Source organism: Copadichromis virginalis, linkage group LG3 (genome assembly GCF_057382275.1).
Source record: "Copadichromis virginalis isolate Kocher_CV1m ecotype Utaka linkage group LG3, C_Virginalis_male_GT1.1, whole genome shotgun sequence".
NCBI classification, from domain to species: Eukaryota; Metazoa; Chordata; class Actinopteri; order Cichliformes; family Cichlidae; genus Copadichromis; species Copadichromis virginalis.
This window is the reverse complement of record NC_140620.1, coordinates 24,320,149-24,337,681: the sequence shown is the minus strand read 5'-3', so window position 1 is coordinate 24,337,681 and position 17,533 is coordinate 24,320,149. Positions and strand designations below refer to the sequence as shown.

The window sequence follows — 17,533 nt, the reverse complement described above, 5'->3', positions numbered from 1 at the left end:
CCTTTAAATCCTGTAATATAATTCTCAGTTTTTGAACTACACCTCTGGAGTCTTTACATTGTCTACATTTGTACTGTCATGTTGTAGATTGGAGGTCAGTTGAAACACTGGAGCTTCTGGACTAAAGTGACCTGGTGTCCAACTGTATGTAGCATTTATTATTCCCTGTCCCACATTGGGTCTAATGAAGTCAGCACATGAGTCTAGAATCGTGTTGTTAACAAAGAGAGAAGATGAAGTACTGAAGCATAGATTACCCATCAGAAAAGCAGCTGGAATAACAATAATGTGGTTTAATAGAAAGCAACAACAGGGAGGTAATACTGTTCAATAAATTGAGAAAAACTTTAGTTATCATTTATGCTTATTGAATTAACTTCATTAAACTACACTGTATTCATCATTCAATATCGGAGAACCATAGCTTGTTCATTTATTTATTTATTAATTTTTGTTATTAAAATTACTTTCAAGCATCGCAATATTTTTGCAACATATTTACTGTGTTTGGTTGACTTGTGTCCGTCCATGTTTGTGTGCACAAATGTAAAGTATGGACACACTCAAAAAACATTTCATCATAGAAAGGTCAAAGGTCAAGGCCTTAGGTTTGTAGCAGCTGCCTAACCAGATTGCATCACGCTGGCATTAAAAGCATTTGATGAAGTTTCATTTTAACATCACATGAACTGATTGTTTGTTTGCAACACACATTCTTTTCTTTCATCAGACTTCTGAAGAAACCACGCCTCCTGTCACCACAGGTGAGTGTTTTCCTTTAACCAGTGCTGAAGGAGTCATGCTGCACAGCCTCACTCACTGCAAGGAAGCAGATGCATCAGTTTCATTAATGAGGTAAATACTGGTTGTTTGTATAATAGAAACATATAATGTGTGTCTCTGTGGTTCTAACTGACAGTTTTACAGTGTTAAACTGTACAAATATAAAACTGTAATGTAGTTCTCATATGCAAATTTTGTTGTGATTTAAAGTGTATTTGTTTATTTGTGAGGCAGTTTACAACAAGCTACATTGCAATGGTTATTATAACTCTAGGCTGCTCATAAAACAGTGTGTGTGCAATGAAGTCCATCTACAGAGAAGAGAAAGCAAAAGCTTAATTATGCCAAATAATTAAGGGCTCATTTACATGGACTGTTACCTTTTTTTAGTAAAAATAAATAAAATCATTAATTCTGATCATAGTTAACTGCGGATAGATCATCAAAGCATGGTATATATCAACGATGAGTTACAATATCGTTTCATTTTTTTGAGTTCAACATGATTACGATAAGATAACCTTTATTAGTCCCACACGTGGGAAATTTGTTTTGTTATAGCAGAAAGTGGACAGTGCAAAGTCACATAGAAAAATTGGAAAAACACTGTAATAAGATAAGAATAAGATACTGTACACAACTGTACACAATAGAATAGAATAAAATAAAATAAAATACTATATACAATAGAATAAAATAGAATACAAATGCTATATACAATTGAGTACAACGATGCCAGAACGAGAAAGTAAAGAGGAGATACAGAAGCTCAGAATGAGCGTAGCTGCTGTAACAGGCTGCCACACACGGGGAGGAATGTGTCTTTACATTATGCACATTTTTCCTTTAATATTGTAGATTGTAGGTCAGTTGAAACACTGTAGCTCCTGCACTAAAGTGACCTGATGTCCCACTTTATGTAGCATTTATTATTCCTTGTTTCCATCATCCCACAAACTGGAAGAATATCCACATTGTATTGGCTTTACTGAAGTCAGCACATGAGTCTAGAAGCATGTGGTTAACAAAGAGAGAAAACGTGTAGTGAAGCACAGATGAAGCAACTGGGATAACAATAATGGGCTTTAACAGTTATGACAATAGAAAGCAACACCAGGAAGGTACAAAGGCTACTGCACAATAAAACAGACGTAAACTTCAGTTATAATTTATGCTTATTGAATTAAATTAAATTAAACAACTTAATTTTTATTAAACTGTCTTCATCATTCAATACCAGAGGAGCATCGTTTGTCTGTTCATTTATTTATTTTTTATTATCATTATTTTGAATATCATCAAAAATACTTTTAACCATTAGTAACATTTGCCACATATTTACTTTGTTGATTTGTTAGTTTGTGTCTGTCCTGGAAACATGTTTGTGTGCACAAATGTAAACAGTATGGACACACTTAAGAAAACGTTTCATCATAGCAAGGTCAAAGGTCAAGGCCTTAGGTTTGTAATAGTTGCTCAACCAGACCATATCATTGGCATTACAAGCATTTAATGAAGTTTCCTTTTGACGTGCGCACACTCACATGAGCTGATTGTTTGTCTGACAGGCACAAATTCTTTTCTCATCAGACTTCTGAAGAAACCACGCCTCCTTTAACCTTTAACCAGTGCTGAAGGACAAATGCTCTCACTCACTGCAAGGAAGCAGATGCAACAGTTTCATTTATGAGGTAAATACTGGTTGTTTGGTTGTTTGCACAACTTACTGTATAATAGAAACATAATGTGTGTCTCTGTGGTTCTAACTAATCTTGCTAATCTTGTAGCCTCAAAAATGTAAAACTTTAGTTCTCAGATGCAGATTTTGTGGTGATTTAAGGTGTATTTGCTTATTTGTGAGGAAATTTACAACAACCTTCATTGTAATAGTTATTATCCGTCTATGCTGTACATTACACAGTGTGGTGCAATGAAGGCCATCTACAGAGAAGAAAGAGTTTAAGCATAATTATGTCAAATAATTTAGGCCTCATTTACATGAACTCCTATGGTTTTCACTTAAAATAAATAAAATCAATTAGTCTGATCATAGTTAAGTGTTGATAGATCATCACATCACGGGGTGGCTGTAGCTCAGGTGGCAGAGCAGGTCAGCCACTAATCAGAAGGTCGGTGGTTCGATCCCAGGCTGCCTCCTGACTGCATGCCAAATATCCTTGGGCAAGATACTAACCCCATGTTTGCCTACTGGTGGTGGTCAGAGGGCCCGGTGGCGCCTGTGTCCGGCAGCCTCGCCTCTGTCAGTGCGCCCCAGGGCAGCTGTGGCTACAATGTAGCTTGCCATCGCCAGTGTGTGAATGAATGGGTGAATGACTGAATGTAGTGTAAAGCGCTTTGGGGTCCTATGGACTAGAAAAGCGCTATACAAATGCAGGCCATTTACCATTTACAAACTGGCATATGTCAAAGTAAAGTTAGGATGCTGTTTTTAAACCACTTCATTTTTTTTTTTTCATTTCAACATGAATGCAGAGGTATATCTCTTTAATGTGACGATTTTCTTCTTGTTTTCCAGAACAAAATGAGCCTAAAAAACTGGTTTGGATTCCCAATCAGCCCAGGTAACCTGACACAAGTATTTTCAAATCTAAAGCTCAGTACTTGTTTATATGTGTCTAAAAATACTTTAGAAAACTTGGATTTTCTTCACTTGCTATTTTTTACTGGCAGTTAGATGACAAATAAAGAAACATTTTTGTTTTTTTTAAATTAGAGATTATTATTAATATTAATATAGTTATTTTATTTTCATTGTTTTCTTTAATTTTTCACTTCAGATAATTTGACTCCTACTCCGGTGCTTATCTGCATCTGTATTACTGTTGTCTCCGTGCCCATTCTTCTTGTTGTCATTGTCACATACAAGTGTAAACAAAAGAAAAACAGTAAGTTACAAATTCATTTTTCAGTCTGACACAAGTTTAATGAGCTCTATGAATAACTTGTTTCATTTTAATTGTATTTTAACAGATGTTGGATAAAGCGCAAGATCACCCAGATTAATTAAGAATTTATAAGAATCAAACTAAACACTAATCTACAACTTGTTGTGTTTCTGACAGGAGGGAGCAAACATGAAAATAAGACTTTGAGCTCAGGAGAAACAGAAAATGACAACAAGCATGTAAGTAAACAATGGACATTACTTTTATCTACTTCTGATGAAAAAAGAAATAGAGAATTGTCTGTCAGAGGGGAGTCTAACCTGAACAACAAGGTTCAGTCAGAGCTGAATCAGAAGAGAGAAACGAACAGGCTGCACTAAAAACAAATTACAGATGGTGTAAAAATGAATGACTGTCATGGCTGTGAGTAAAGGCATGATGAAAGGACAAACTTAGACAAATGAAGAAATAGATACCACAATAAAAAGAGACTCCATTGTAAAGCAAGATGAGTTTTTAGAGGTGTTGATTTGTTGACTTTTGACAGCTTGTTTCAGTCTTTATAGTTAGTGAAATTATGCACCTGTGCATTTGTTGCCTACAACTCTTAATTTCATTTGTCTTCACCTATGATGCAGAAAAGATTGGCTGAGCCAAACTGCCCACAGACATGTTAAATGGTGTGCTTCACCACTTTAACTTGTTTTATTTCTCATTTCTCTCCCAGTCCAAAGTCAGAAAAACTCAGAGTCAGAAGGATGAAGGGCACGAGAAGCAGGAAGTTGAGAAGAAGATGAAGGCAGAGACTCTGAAGGCAAATGAGATCGAGGGGAATGAGGTACATTGAGTTTCTAATTATTTATCCTCTTCACAAGGCATCGTTATTTATTCCAGTAATGTTCATATTTGGTGTCAGTTTACAGTAACTCCCAGTGAAAACTTAAATATGATTTACACCAACAGAAGCGGAAGAGAAATTAAAACCTCTAAAATTCAGAATTTTTTTTGTTGCATGTTTACTTTAAAAAACAGTCTGAGACTCAGAGTCAAGATGTAAAAGCTGAAGTCCGGATGGTCGAGGATCAGAATGAAGGGAATGAAAACCTGCAGACACCAAACAAAGATCTGAAGACTGACAATGCTGAGGTTAAACTCTTTGCTTTAATACTTTAGTCTTTAATTCTTAAATGTTATCAATTTTAAATTATTTTTTTATTTTTAATTTAAAAAAAAACAGTAACACTGATAAATTATGGAACAGAATAACAAACGATAATGCAACTCTATATTGCTCATATCACCAAACAATCATGCTGCTGACATACACTGACACTGACTTTCAGCTGCAGCTGTCAAAGTCAGATGATTTAAAGAAGACCAAACCTGAACCAGAGAAGCAGAGTGTGGAGATCAGTACACCAAAGGAGGAGGTGTGTTTGCCCTCGGACAGCTTTGCATGCACAAAACCAGCTCAGATGTTTCCCCAGTTATTATCTAGTCTATGCTCAGGGCCCTATTTCAGGAAGCCGGTTTAGTGCAAACTCTGAGTAAGTATACCCTGAGTTAACGAAAACTCTGGGTTTTCGGTTTCACAAAGCGAGTTTAGATTAATTCTGAGTGAGTTACTATGACGACACACTCCGTGAAGCTAACCTGCCCCCTAGCAGGTTTACTTCAACTAACCCTGACGTTCTCCGCCTCTTTGTCGGAAACCTGACTGTAGGAAGTGTCAGACATGGCGTGCCCCTTCCTTGAAGAGCCAGTAGATGTTGAAGCCCAAATTCTCCGCAGAGCTCTCCGCCGGGAGAGAGTGATTAGAGCGCGTTTGGACATTTTATCATTTCCTGATGATCTTCTGTGTGAACGTTACCGTTTTTCAGCACAATCTATAATTTATTTGAATAACATCCTCAGGCCTAATATTGCTCATGTGACACATCGCAGACATTCTCTCAGTTCTGTACATATTATTTGTATTGCACTTCGGTTTTTTGCAAACGGGAGCTTTCTGTATAATATTGGTGACGCTGAGCACGTTTCCAAGGCTACCGTCTGTCGGGCAGTCAGGAATGTTACAGTTGCACTGAAACGTCTCCTGTACTCGTCTGTGGTGTTCCCCGGTCATAGACCCACAAGATTTATCAAAGAGGGATGCCACAAAATTGCAGGTATCAGGATGAACAAAACTTAATTTATGATGTGGTGATACTTGAACTACTACTTAAATTTTACATTTATTCTCACGGTTCCCAGGCGTGATTGGCTGTACAGATGGCACTCACATTCCAATCATTGCTCCTTCAGTAAATGAAGGAGACTATGTGAACAGGAAGTCTTTCCACAGCATTAATGTACAGGTACATAGTTCCCTGTAGCATTTCAAACTAACAAATTATTTCATTATAGTAATGGATGCTAATTTGTGTTCTCTGCACTGTGAAGATCATATGTGATGCTGCCAACATTATCACAAATGTGGAAGCCAAGTGGCCAGGCTCTGTGAGTGGTGGTGGTGGAGGACCCCCACCTGTTTTTCGGGCCTCCGCTTTTTTTCTGTTGGCTATAACGGGTCACATTTGAGCATACAGAGTAAGCAAATATGTACTTGTAATGTGCTCAGATAATTTCAATAAGTGCTTACAGAAAGAAAATTAATGTAGCCTCTAACTGCAATTGATTTACAAACAGACCAAGCACTATGGCTCATAATACAATTACACCTTACCTGTTTGGACTTTATTTTTATATTTCATTTTTACTTGCTGCCAGGAACGTTTGGGGCCTGTTGGGTTGCACCTGCGCTCACATCACGTCACAAAATAAAATGTATAAAATATAAAATAACATATAATTAAATAACGTGTTAAATGGGTGGAAATCCCTAGATCAATGTTTAAATTAACACTCACGCATTGACTCTGTCGGCTATGTTTTGCCATGCATGCTCCCTTTCTTTTGCAGCTGAGGCTGTGTTACTTTTTTTCTGCAAAATTTGCATGTTATCGGCATATGCTGCCATCAGAATTTCGGCTGTAAAATACATTGACTGCGCCTTCTTTCCCTCCGTCTCCATGGTGACTCGCTTAATCTGTGCTACTTGTTATCAGCCTTTCTGAAACCGAATATTCCGAGTTGGACAGTTCGGGGTTACTCAACCCTGAGTATCGTTTTTCACTCTGAGTTTTCTAAACCGGCTTCCTGAAATAGGGCCCAGGTCTCAAATGAGTGGACTATTAATCCTCTCACCTGTGCTTTTGTCTGTTAGTTGGAGAAAAATGAAGTAATGGCACCTGACATGCTTAAGAAAAAGCAGAAGACTTCTTCACTGAAGCTCGACCTTGCTGTCACCAGGAGGAATAAAGTACGCAACATCCCCTCCTACAGCCCACATGAACACAATTAATTTTATAACTTTATTTATATTACACCAAATAATGACATCTGCCACCTTATGGTGGTTTTTTTTAAGGAACCACATTTGAATGTCACTAGATAAATTAAACAGTTACCCCTTCAATGAGCACTCGGTGATGTTTGGAAGGAAAGGTTTTGTTTTAAAACTGAGGCCCGCTGAGGAAGCACAGCCATATTTGATCAGTAGCTGATCTTTGACTTACTTTATATGTTAAAATCAAGGGGAAAAAAATCCTGCTTCAAGTCTTTTGATCGATCTATATGATCGTGACTCATTTCAAACACTTTTCTTTTTTCAGCTGGAAGACACAGTTGATCACTTTTTCAGTGGTAAAAATCAGTCAATGGAAAACGAGCTGGATAACCTGAAGAGGACGCTGCACGCCAAAGAAAAAGAGGTTGATTTCTTCACTTCACTTTTTATAAATTGGCATTTATCCTTTTATATTTAGTTTATATGATGTTTATTTTCAGATATATCCAATTTCAGATATCTATGTTTAACCTGATATCAACTATGAAAAATGTGTCCCCTGCACAGACTTATGCTTCATTTGGCTATTCAAACTTTGTAAAGTTACAGTCATCATTGCTGATGACTACAAGCTTGAGGCCAAGTATAAGCTATGGTGCTAACTTAACCGTGTTTGTGTTTGTTAGCTGGAGAGATTTAAATGGCTGAGAAATTACCTCATTTATGAAATCCCTGAGTCTTTTTCACAACTGAAGTTTAAGCTCGCCATCAGCAGGGTGCAGAAGGTAAACACACACAAACATACACTCTTCTGTAACACATGCACACATAATGTCAGGGCTGTTGGATTCACCTGAATCTTATATATAGGTGTACCATAATATACCAAATCATAACAGAGAAATGTCAAGACTTCCTACCTCAGTATTATATACTATAAAAAGAAAAATTAGATTTTGTTTTCTTTTCGTATTAATCTTGCCTTTTAATGTCCTGCTTAATAACACAGTGTGTTTCGCAATTTATATTTCAGCTGGAGGACAAAGTAGAAGAACTACTTCATGGTAAAGATCAGTCAAATGAGAAAGACTTGCAGATCCTGAAGTGGAAGCTTCAGGCCAAAGAAAAAGAAGCTGCAGCCCTGAAGCTCAGTGATGAACAACGGACTGAGGAAGGAGATGAGAAAAACCTGCAGACACTGGAGAATAACTCACCAAACCATGTTGTGAGCAACATTTGCAAATTCAATCTTCCAAAACTTAGAACATTTATTTTAAAAGCTGTAAAATTTTTGTCTCTAATCTCAGGTGGATGAGGAAGTAGCTGTGGGACAGCAGCAGCTGCAGTGTGAGGAGCAGCACAGGGGGCATGATGAGGTGAGGATGCAGACTCTGAAGAAGAGGCTGGAGAGCATGAATGAGGTGGTCTAAATGCATGAAACCAGCTCAGATGTTTCCCCAGTTGTCATCTAGTCCATGCTTAGCTGTATGCTAACCTAAATGAATGAATAATTGATCCTCTCAGCTGTGCTTCTGTTTGTTAGTTGGATAAAACTGAGGTGATGACACCTGACACACTTAAAGAAAAGCAGGAGGCCTCTTCACAGCTGAACCTCGGCCTTGCTGTCACCACAAGGAACAAAGTAAGCAACATCACCTCTTACAGCACACACGACCTTATATTACACTAACTCAGGACAACCATGTTATGGTACTTTTTAAAGAACTACATTTGAATGTCAGGAGATAAAGTAAACAGTTGGTGAGCACATGGTGATGGTTAGAAGGAAACGTCGTCTTTTAACAATAAAAAAAAGTCTCTAACAAACTGGGGGTGCACAGCCGTATTTGATCAGTAGCTGATCTGTTACGGAAAAAAAAAATCAGTGAATGGAAAAAGAGGTGGATAACCTGAAGACGACACTGCAGGCCAAAGAAAATGAGGTGGATGTCTTCACTCTACTGTTTATTAATTGGCACTTATCCTTTTATATTTAGCTTATATGAGGGTTATTTTCAGATATGTTTTACCTGGTAGTTAATAAAGGTAGAAAAATGTTTCTCCTGCAAAGACTTGGCTATTCTAACTTTGTGAGGTGTAAGTCACCATTGCTGATGGACCATTCCACCAAACCTGTGTTTTGAAGAGAAGCAAAAAGTGATTTTAGCATTAAAATGTAAACAGATTTTGATCTAGATCAGGAAGTAGCTACAGCACAGCAGCAGCTTCTGGGTGAGGAGCAGAGGAAGGTGGATGTTAAAGTGAAGACAAGGCTGGAGAGCAAGAACGAGGTGATAGACAGAGTGGGCAGGTTTGAGCGGAAGCTCCAGGGTGCACAGCAGCAGAGTAGGGAGGACGCTGAGGAAGATCTTCAGGACAGAAAAGTGATATTTGAAGTTTTACTGTATTTACTGTACAACTAATTTCAGTTTGAAATGCATTGAATTAATTCATTATGTTTTGTTTTATTATTCTTTTTAACTAATAAGGAAGCCAAATCACAGTGTGACACACTCGGCAGTTATGGGCTTTATTACAGCAAAATTCAAATGTTTTTAAGCATTTTTAAGCCGTCCTACCTTTGTTACTGTATATAATTATGAGTGATGGTATAAAACTTAGGCCCTACTGGCTATTTTTCAATTACATATATTAAATATTTACATAACTGTGATTGTAAACCACTTACAGTGGAAAATGCTGCTTTGATAAGATTTATCTGAACACAGGTTTCATCCTGATTTGTGTCTCTTGGTTTGTCTGTCGTAGTCTCCTCTCTCCTGTGACCCTGAAGATTTACTGAAAGTCATTGAAGAGATGGATGCAGAGTTGAAAATGAAAGACAATGATGTGCAGACGCTGAAGAAAGAGCTGGAAACCAATAAAAAACTGGTTATTTCCTTTAGTTTAACTCCATGAGTTCACCTCATTGTCTCTTACATGTAGTTTGATATCATATCCACTCATTGTTCTAACATTAATGGGGTTCAGCTGCTGCTCTGGAGCTGACACAAGTTATCACTGATATTTGTGTTAATTACATTGTTGCAGTAATTGTTTTTATTCATCATCATTTGTCCCTGCATTTTTGTCTCATGTCTCAAAAGACTACAACAGCTTTACTCAGTTCTGGTGTTACTGGGCCGTTATAACTAGGGATGGGTACCGGTGTCCGGTGCCATGATGGCACCGGTTCTGACATAAACGGTAGTAACCAGACCGAAAAGCAGTGCACATTTCGGTGCTTTATTTCGGTGCTTTATTTCGGTGCTTTTTTTTCCTGAGCTGTGATACACTTTAGATTCTAGCCAATCATTTTACGTTTCCGAGGATAGTAGGCGGGGCCAGGTACGTACGTTCTTTTAGATCAGAGCTACAGATTAAAAATGCCCAAGGAGAAGCAGTCAAAAGTCTGGCTGTACTTCACAGCAAAATATGCAAACTCAGCAGCCTGCAACAAATGCTTTAAGGTGATACTGTGATACTGTCAAAGGAGGTAACACCTCAAATCCGATGAAACACCTGGCGACGCATAGCGGGTTTTTTTAAAGCCGAGAAATGCGCCATATTTGATAGCTTGCTGCGAGCCCTCACACCGAGCACATCTACTGCGGGTGGGTTGCCTGTTATCGGACCCGGAGTTAGCAACATCCCCCAAAGAACCCGAAGAGGAGAGTCCTGGCCCCTAGCCCTGCCAGTGTAGCAGAAATGATGATGGATGATGATGCAGCAGAAGCCGTTCTTCTCTGCGTGAGTAGCTTAATGTTGTCCGTGTGTAATTTACGTTGAGTAGGCTAACCACGTTATTACATTAATGCATGTAAGGTGAACTAGGAAACACCGTTGTAGTTACATGCAGCTGTCTTCTTGTTTGATGGCAGATACTCCCTTCACCCTGGCCAAAAAGGCTAAAATGACCAAAGAAAAAGTGGAAAACAGTTAAACATGAGAGGTTTTTGGACAGAGTTTGTGTTTTTTCCATTGTTTAAACGCTGCTTCCAGCCAAGAGTGATACCATATATGCCCCATAGCTGCAGAAAAGGCTAACATTGTTATCTTTTTACAAAAAAAACAGCTGAACATGAGAGGTTTTTGGACCAATTTTGTGTTCTCCATTCTTTAAGCGCCGGTTTGAGCACCGTTTAAGCACCGGCACCGTTTCAAAAGTACCGGTTTGGCACCGGCATCGGATAAAACCTAAACGATACCCATCCCTAGTTATAACTGAATCTGTCTGAAAGATTAATAAATGTGAATAATTGACACAATGGGTTAAAATAAATGATTTGCTACTCTGTGTCTCAATTTAGATTTACAAAAACAGGAGGTGTCTTAGTTTAAAAATCTCATTTGTTTGTGTGATTTATAGATCCATCAGCCATCAGCTGATCATGTGGACACAAGTCATACTATTGACGAGCTAAAGAAAACCCAAAATCTGCTGGTAGCAATAAAGTGTAGATACATGTAGATACATTATTTGTCTGATGCAACATTGCATCAGACAAATAATGTATTTTAGCCATAATGCTAAAATAATTAATTTTAGCATTATTGCTTTTTTCCAAATCGCAAATCCAAATTTTAACAAAAAATAAGTAAATGTAAATCTCCTTATTAAACCCACAAAAAGGACATGTCTCATCTTCTCTAATCATTTTCAAAGACTTACATTCTCCTCTCTTTCCTCCCAGCTTGAAATCAAGGTAAGTGAAGTCCAGCAGCAGCTGAAGGATGAACAGCAGAGCAGAGAGAAAGCTGAGAAAGATGTGCAGACTCTGAAGGATGAATTGGAGAATAAAAACAAAGAGGTGCATATTCATTATATAAAGATCTACATATCCACCATAATATTTGTGTGTTTTTCAAGGCTTTACAATTTGTTCAAAATCCTTCACGTTTCTTTGTTAGCTACAAGAGTCCAAGTTTCAGTTTGAGTCTCTCACAGAGGTGAGCCAAAAGTCTGAGCGACAGCTGAGTGAACTAAAAGAAAGATACAAGGAGGAGGTCAGTGAGTTTATAATCTGCTCTTTGAAAAACACACTTCACACAGGAGGGAAGTGAAACAAAATCTCACCATAAATGTTCAACACAAGATTAATAAAATTAATTTTAGTTTTAAATTTACATTTATATGTATATAAATGTGTTTTCTTTCTTTCTTCTCTTGCAGTTCAAGAAGAAGATTCGGGGTGAACAGCAGAGGAGGAAGGAGGTTGACGAAGATATAAAGGCCCTGAAACAGGAGCTGGAAAACAAGATAAACCAGGTATGTGCCCATTTTTAAAGATCTTTTCTATTTTCCTATTTTTGTTATTATGAATCATTTTATGTATTAATGCTCCATGCTCATTTTAAGGATCGCCAATGTTTTAGATAACAAGGCTATTGCATGTACAAGTAATATGTTTGAGCCAAAAGCTTATGCTTGAGACAGTTTTAAACTTTTTTTTTTTAATTCTGTATGATGTCACTGAGAGGTAATACATCTATCATGTTATCCCAGGTACAGAAGCCACAGCTACTTCTGTTCAAATCAGGAAAAAGCTGCCATTAAAGGATAAAGAAAGAGTGGAAGCTGGGCTGTTTTAGCTGGGCTGGAATTATTACATTATGCACTGTGGGCTATAATCACAAAAGTGTTTCCAATAATTACACTGCTGTGTCTTTGTGAGCACCAAAGATAAGGTACACAACAACAACAAAAAAGGATACAGTAATTGTAGTGGAATTCATGAGCAGAGAAAGCTTAGTGTAAGCTACGATGTTTCAGATTCATACCAAAAAATAAAACACCACACTGAACATTTTAGAGGTGCACTGCAAAGGTAAAAGTGTGTCACAAAACGGCCAAGTACCAAAGATCAAACCCACGTGCAGAAAACCCAAAGCGGAGGCTGAGGAAAGGGTTTGACAAAGGTTTATTAACTAGCACAAAAATGATGTTTACGATAGCGCTTGACACATGGGGCGTGAGGGTCTTGGCCAGGGGAGAGGGATAAGCAAGGGGACAGGTCCAAGAAAGCAGCGGGAGCTGCTGGTGATTAGGTGCGTACTGGAAGAGAGGAGAGCAGTGTTAGAGCAGTAGCCAATGAGGAGTTCTGGAGAGGGTGGAAGCTATGAACATCTTCTGTGCAGGGAAGCGTTGAAGGAGAGGTGGTGCGGTCCAGGTGGGTTTGGTGGTGTCCTGAGCGATGAAGATCCCGTGGTGGTGTAAGGTTGCAAGACGACACTGCAGGCCACAAGATTGCAAGGTTAGGTTGAGAATCATAGGCATGAAGCGTGAGGCCCGGTTACCAACATAGGGTAGTTGACGAACTGGCGAGGAAGCAGTGTCAGCAAGCAGCTTAAATCTACGACCTGATTGCCTCAATCAGCTTCAGGTGAGGGAGGTTGTAGGCTCTGCCCATGGGTGGATACCAGGGAGGTCCAGACCTTCACACACCCAGACCATGACAAAGTGGTTCTTATTGTGTGCATTAATTCTTTGCTTTAGTTACGAAAAGCCAAAGAAGAACCTGAGGTGGCTGTGAAAGAATGTGACATCTCTGGAGATGAACATTTGATGCCAACAGAACCAACCAAAGCTCCGGACAATTAATTAAATATTTGATGTCAGTAATTCAATATTTCTTTTACACGATTGTTTATTGAATCAATTTCAGAATTTTTGAAGGCTACAGTTTTTTCTTACTGTGAATTTGTATTACTGGACAATCTATGCAGTAATGTAATACTGTGACAGCGGGAGGATTTCAATGCAGATGTGTGTACTTTAATTTCTGATGTTTCACGTATATGTTTACTTAAATGCCACTGGCCTTTATCATACTCACATTTAGTTTTGTGCTTTCATTCACTAATTATTGTACTAGTGTAACAGTCACATATGAAACTATTCTGTCATTATTCTGACTGTGTGACTCTGTATTATTATTGTTACGTCCCCCCCCACCACGGCGGGGGCAAAGGCAGGAAGGGGACAGCAACACTGGACAACCACAATCAATGAAGGAGGAAGACCACAGAGCAGTTAGGTATCAGGCAGAATTTATTGGTTGGACAGTCAATCTTAACAACAGAGAAGAGGTGGGGGGGGGGGGGGGGGGGGGGGGGGAGGACTGGGCGGTTGATCCAAATCAAAGAAAGTAATAAAACAAAAAGAGGTCGGTAGCTTCCAGGGCCTAGCCTAACTGAAAGAAAAAATGCAAAACAAAAGGCCTACCTAGCTACTCGATAAAAGTCAGTGAAAACATACAAGGGTGGCATCAACCGCATAACCTAGTGACTAACAGAGTAAAATCTACAACCAGTGTATAGGGTACCCCGGCCTACCTGTCCAGCCTCCCAGAACACACAACATAAAGAAGCCTGTTCGCAAATGTTTGTCAAAGCAGAAGCCAGCAGCCACCAGCCATACATATGTCTATGTATATATATATATATATATATATATATATATATATATCAACATACAAAGAAACAAACATGGTATAGCATGTTTAAGCGAAAACTAGCGAGCTAACTTCCTGTTAACTTCTAACTGTAATGTAATAAATGTAATAAATTCTGTTTTCATGGATGCCTGGATGTTAAACTTCATCGTTACACTTGGTAAAGCAGCAACACTGATCATTTTATTAAAGATGGAAGAATTTAGAATGCTTTTAACTCTCAGTGATGCTGCAGTGTTCATTTGACTTTGGGACTGTCATGGCTCTGTGCGGGCAGGCAGGGAGAGAGGACCCAAAATCCAGGACTCACAGAGGCAAACATAACTCAAAACACTTTGCTTTATTGCTGGATAGCAACCGAACAGAAAACTAACCAAACTGAGACTATAAAAACAAACTAAACAGGCAGGCAGGGTAGCAAAGAGAACACACAGTGAAACTGAGGGTATGACACGACAACAAGCAGTGGAAGACGCAGACACTAAATACAAGAGGTGAACAGGACTAAGAGGAAACAGCTGGGAGACACAGCTTATGCTGATTACACTGATGAGACAGGAAGAGCACAAATAGAACACACTGATAAAATACACTGACCTTCAAACTAAAACAGGAAATGCACAGACTGGACTCAGAGATGCGGTACAGACAGAACAGAGGAAGCACAAAACCAAACCTCTAAGAACCAAAGGGTGTAAACCCAAACACACAATCAGCATAAACTAGAACAAAGAATAATAATAACAACAACAAAATAATAATAATGAAAATAAACACAAAACACTGGGTCAAATGACCCAAGACTGTGACAGGGACCTGAAGCGGAAGTTTTGGACCCAGATTACTCTGCAAGGCTCCTGACTATGGCAGCCGTAATGCTTTGACAATCCATCAAGCAGTGCGGCTTCGTAGCTTACCAAAGTCGTAAAAGATTTTTTGACAGATTTTTGAGCGCCGTGTACCACATAACATTGGTTAGAGGTCAGTGAGCACAACCAGAATTCATACATAAGGCGCACCGTCGATTTTTTAAAGAAAATTAAAGGACTTTAAGTGCCCCTTATAGTGCGGGAAATACAGTATTTTATTCATGTTTTTTTGATGCCCTGTGTTGGATTATTGACCCCATGTGTGTTAGGGTATGGGTGGTTTTGTCAGGGCTGTGTGTGCGGGCAGGCGGAGAGGAGGATCCAACCGCAGGACTCGAACACAGAATTGTAAATCAAAACCTCAGCTTTATTGCTGACATGAAAACCAAACGTGAAGTGAATACAGAAACCAAAAACACACAGACATAATCTGAAGGTACGACATGACACTAAGCACAGGAAAACACAGGGCTAATATACACAGGGTGGTAATCAGGGAATGGGCAACAGGAGGGAGACACAGCTGGGAGAAATTGGACTAACGAGACAGGAGGAGCAAAACTGCACACACTAACATAAGACAGACTTTCACAATAAAACAGGAAATAAAACACAAGGACGCAGACTAAGAAACACAGACTTAACACGGGCAGAACTAAAAATAAACTGGAATAAGCTGGAACATAGAACATCATCATCATCATCATCACAAGCACTAAGAGAATAAGAAAACAATCAAACACACCAAAGTAACTTGATTCAGAGAAACATAAAGGACAATCCATCATTCAAAAATAAACCAAAACATAACTCAAAATACTGGGTCAAACTGAACCAGAACCGTGACAGGTTTGTTTAGTGTTGAGCACACCTTCATTGTTTCAACTGATAATTATTAACTCAAAACAACATTGAGGACATTGCTTTACCAGCTACTGTAGTTACTCTAAATACGATTTCTTGTGGTATTTTTGTATGTCACAGTCTCTGGAAAATTCTGGATCCCTGCATCATTTGTGGCTCGCCTTCAGGAATGACAGAGTTGTTCTGTGCCTGCTCGTCAGTCTTTGATCCAGATAAGTGCATGTCAAAGACCATCTGAAGGAATGAAGTCAACCTTTATTGATCCCAGAGAGCTTGAATCGTCCCAATTGTCCTCTTGCTTCATGGTTTAAAGCATAGGTGTCAAACTCTGGCCCTCGGGCCAAATTTGGCCCACAGCCTAATTACATTTGGCCTGCAAAGCCATACCAAATTACTATTAGAGCTGGCCTACTGGTATTATACAGCTAATATATAAACATTGTTTAGTATTAAGCTTTGCTTGTTCCACATTCAGTTTTTCAGCAAAACTTGTTTGAGTCCATAAGAAGAGATTCATTCTTAAATCTGGAGGAAGATATTTTTCAATAAATATTAACATTAGCCCGCGACCTTGTTCTAGTTTTGAATTTTGGCCCACTGTGTATTTGAGTTTGACACCCCTGGTTTAAAGTCAGCCAGTGGATAAAATGCAAAGGATATTTATTTATTTATTTGTCCACTAACATCATGAGGTTTAAATGTAAAAGTGCATTTCAATACTTAATGACCAAATCTCATCAAAACAAATTGTAATGCCCTATTTAACAAGTGTTATCACTGTGAGATCTTAAACCAAGATACTAAACATAAACATCAACATCTCAGTATTGTCATCATTCACATGTTGTTATACTAACGTTACCTGTGAGGTGTATTGCCAAAGCCACTAACAATAATGTCCAAAAAGATTGGACTTGGGAAGACATGGGACCATGGACGCCGGTCCCATTTAATCTGTGAGCTGTAACAAGACACCACAGTCTAAAGCAGTGTTGTTCCAGTGACACAGGAAACTGATCAGATCTTGAGATAAAGAAGTGAAGCAGCTGTTATGACAAGTAATGCACTGAATATTTGTGGTGACCTCATGCTTTCATTGTCCAAACTTAGTCATAAACCTGTTTGTGTTTCCCTTGATTTGTTTTCTTTTTTCTTAGATTATATCAGTAAATGTTATCAACTAAAGCTGATTTCAATAAAGGCAAAAAACTAAAAGGAGCATTTATTTGATTTCCTGAAATAGTAATACATGAACAACTGATACTAGTG

General features: G+C 38.6%; 1 protein-coding gene across 4 annotated transcripts; it reads left to right on the top strand.

The window, feature by feature from the left end:
• The first annotated feature begins 790 nt into the window (after positions 1-790).
• On the top strand, positions 791-17,471 carry LOC146713572 (uncharacterized). Of its 4 annotated transcripts, XM_085448823.1 has the most exons (20): positions 791-855; positions 2,374-2,474; positions 3,320-3,365; positions 3,582-3,689; positions 3,867-3,928; positions 4,417-4,527; positions 4,722-4,835; positions 5,033-5,119; positions 6,955-7,050; positions 7,403-7,501; positions 7,764-7,862; positions 8,111-8,302; positions 8,385-8,453; positions 8,621-8,719; positions 9,847-9,969; positions 11,772-11,888; positions 11,989-12,084; positions 12,251-12,346; positions 13,574-13,691; positions 16,385-16,437. In XM_085448823.1, exons 3-19 carry the CDS (start codon positions 3,326-3,328, stop codon positions 13,676-13,678), a joined length of 1,713 nt encoding a protein of 570 aa, XP_085304949.1. In that variant the 5' UTR covers positions 791-855; positions 2,374-2,474; positions 3,320-3,325; the 3' UTR covers positions 13,679-13,691; positions 16,385-16,437. The 4 variants fall into 4 exon arrangements, with proteins under 4 accessions (XP_085304949.1, XP_085304955.1, XP_085304945.1 ...); XM_085448829.1 differs by lacking the exon at positions 13,574-13,691 and having other exon boundaries at positions 16,385-17,471; XM_085448819.1 differs by lacking the exon at positions 16,385-16,437 and having other exon boundaries at positions 13,574-14,152.
• The last annotated feature ends 62 nt before the right edge of the window (positions 17,472-17,533 follow it).

Excerpts from the sequence above, each read along its gene's own strand:
- LOC146713572 (XM_085448823.1), top strand. The coding sequence starts at position 3,326 with ATGAGCCTAAAAAACTGGTTTGGATTCCCAATCAGCCCAG. Across the intron at positions 8,454-8,620 it reads AGCACAGGGGGCATGATGAG|TTGGATAAAACTGAGGTGAT; the intron begins GTGAGGATGCAG and ends TCTGTTTGTTAG. Across the intron at positions 12,085-12,250 it reads AAGAAAGATACAAGGAGGAG|TTCAAGAAGAAGATTCGGGG; the intron begins GTCAGTGAGTTT and ends CTTCTCTTGCAG.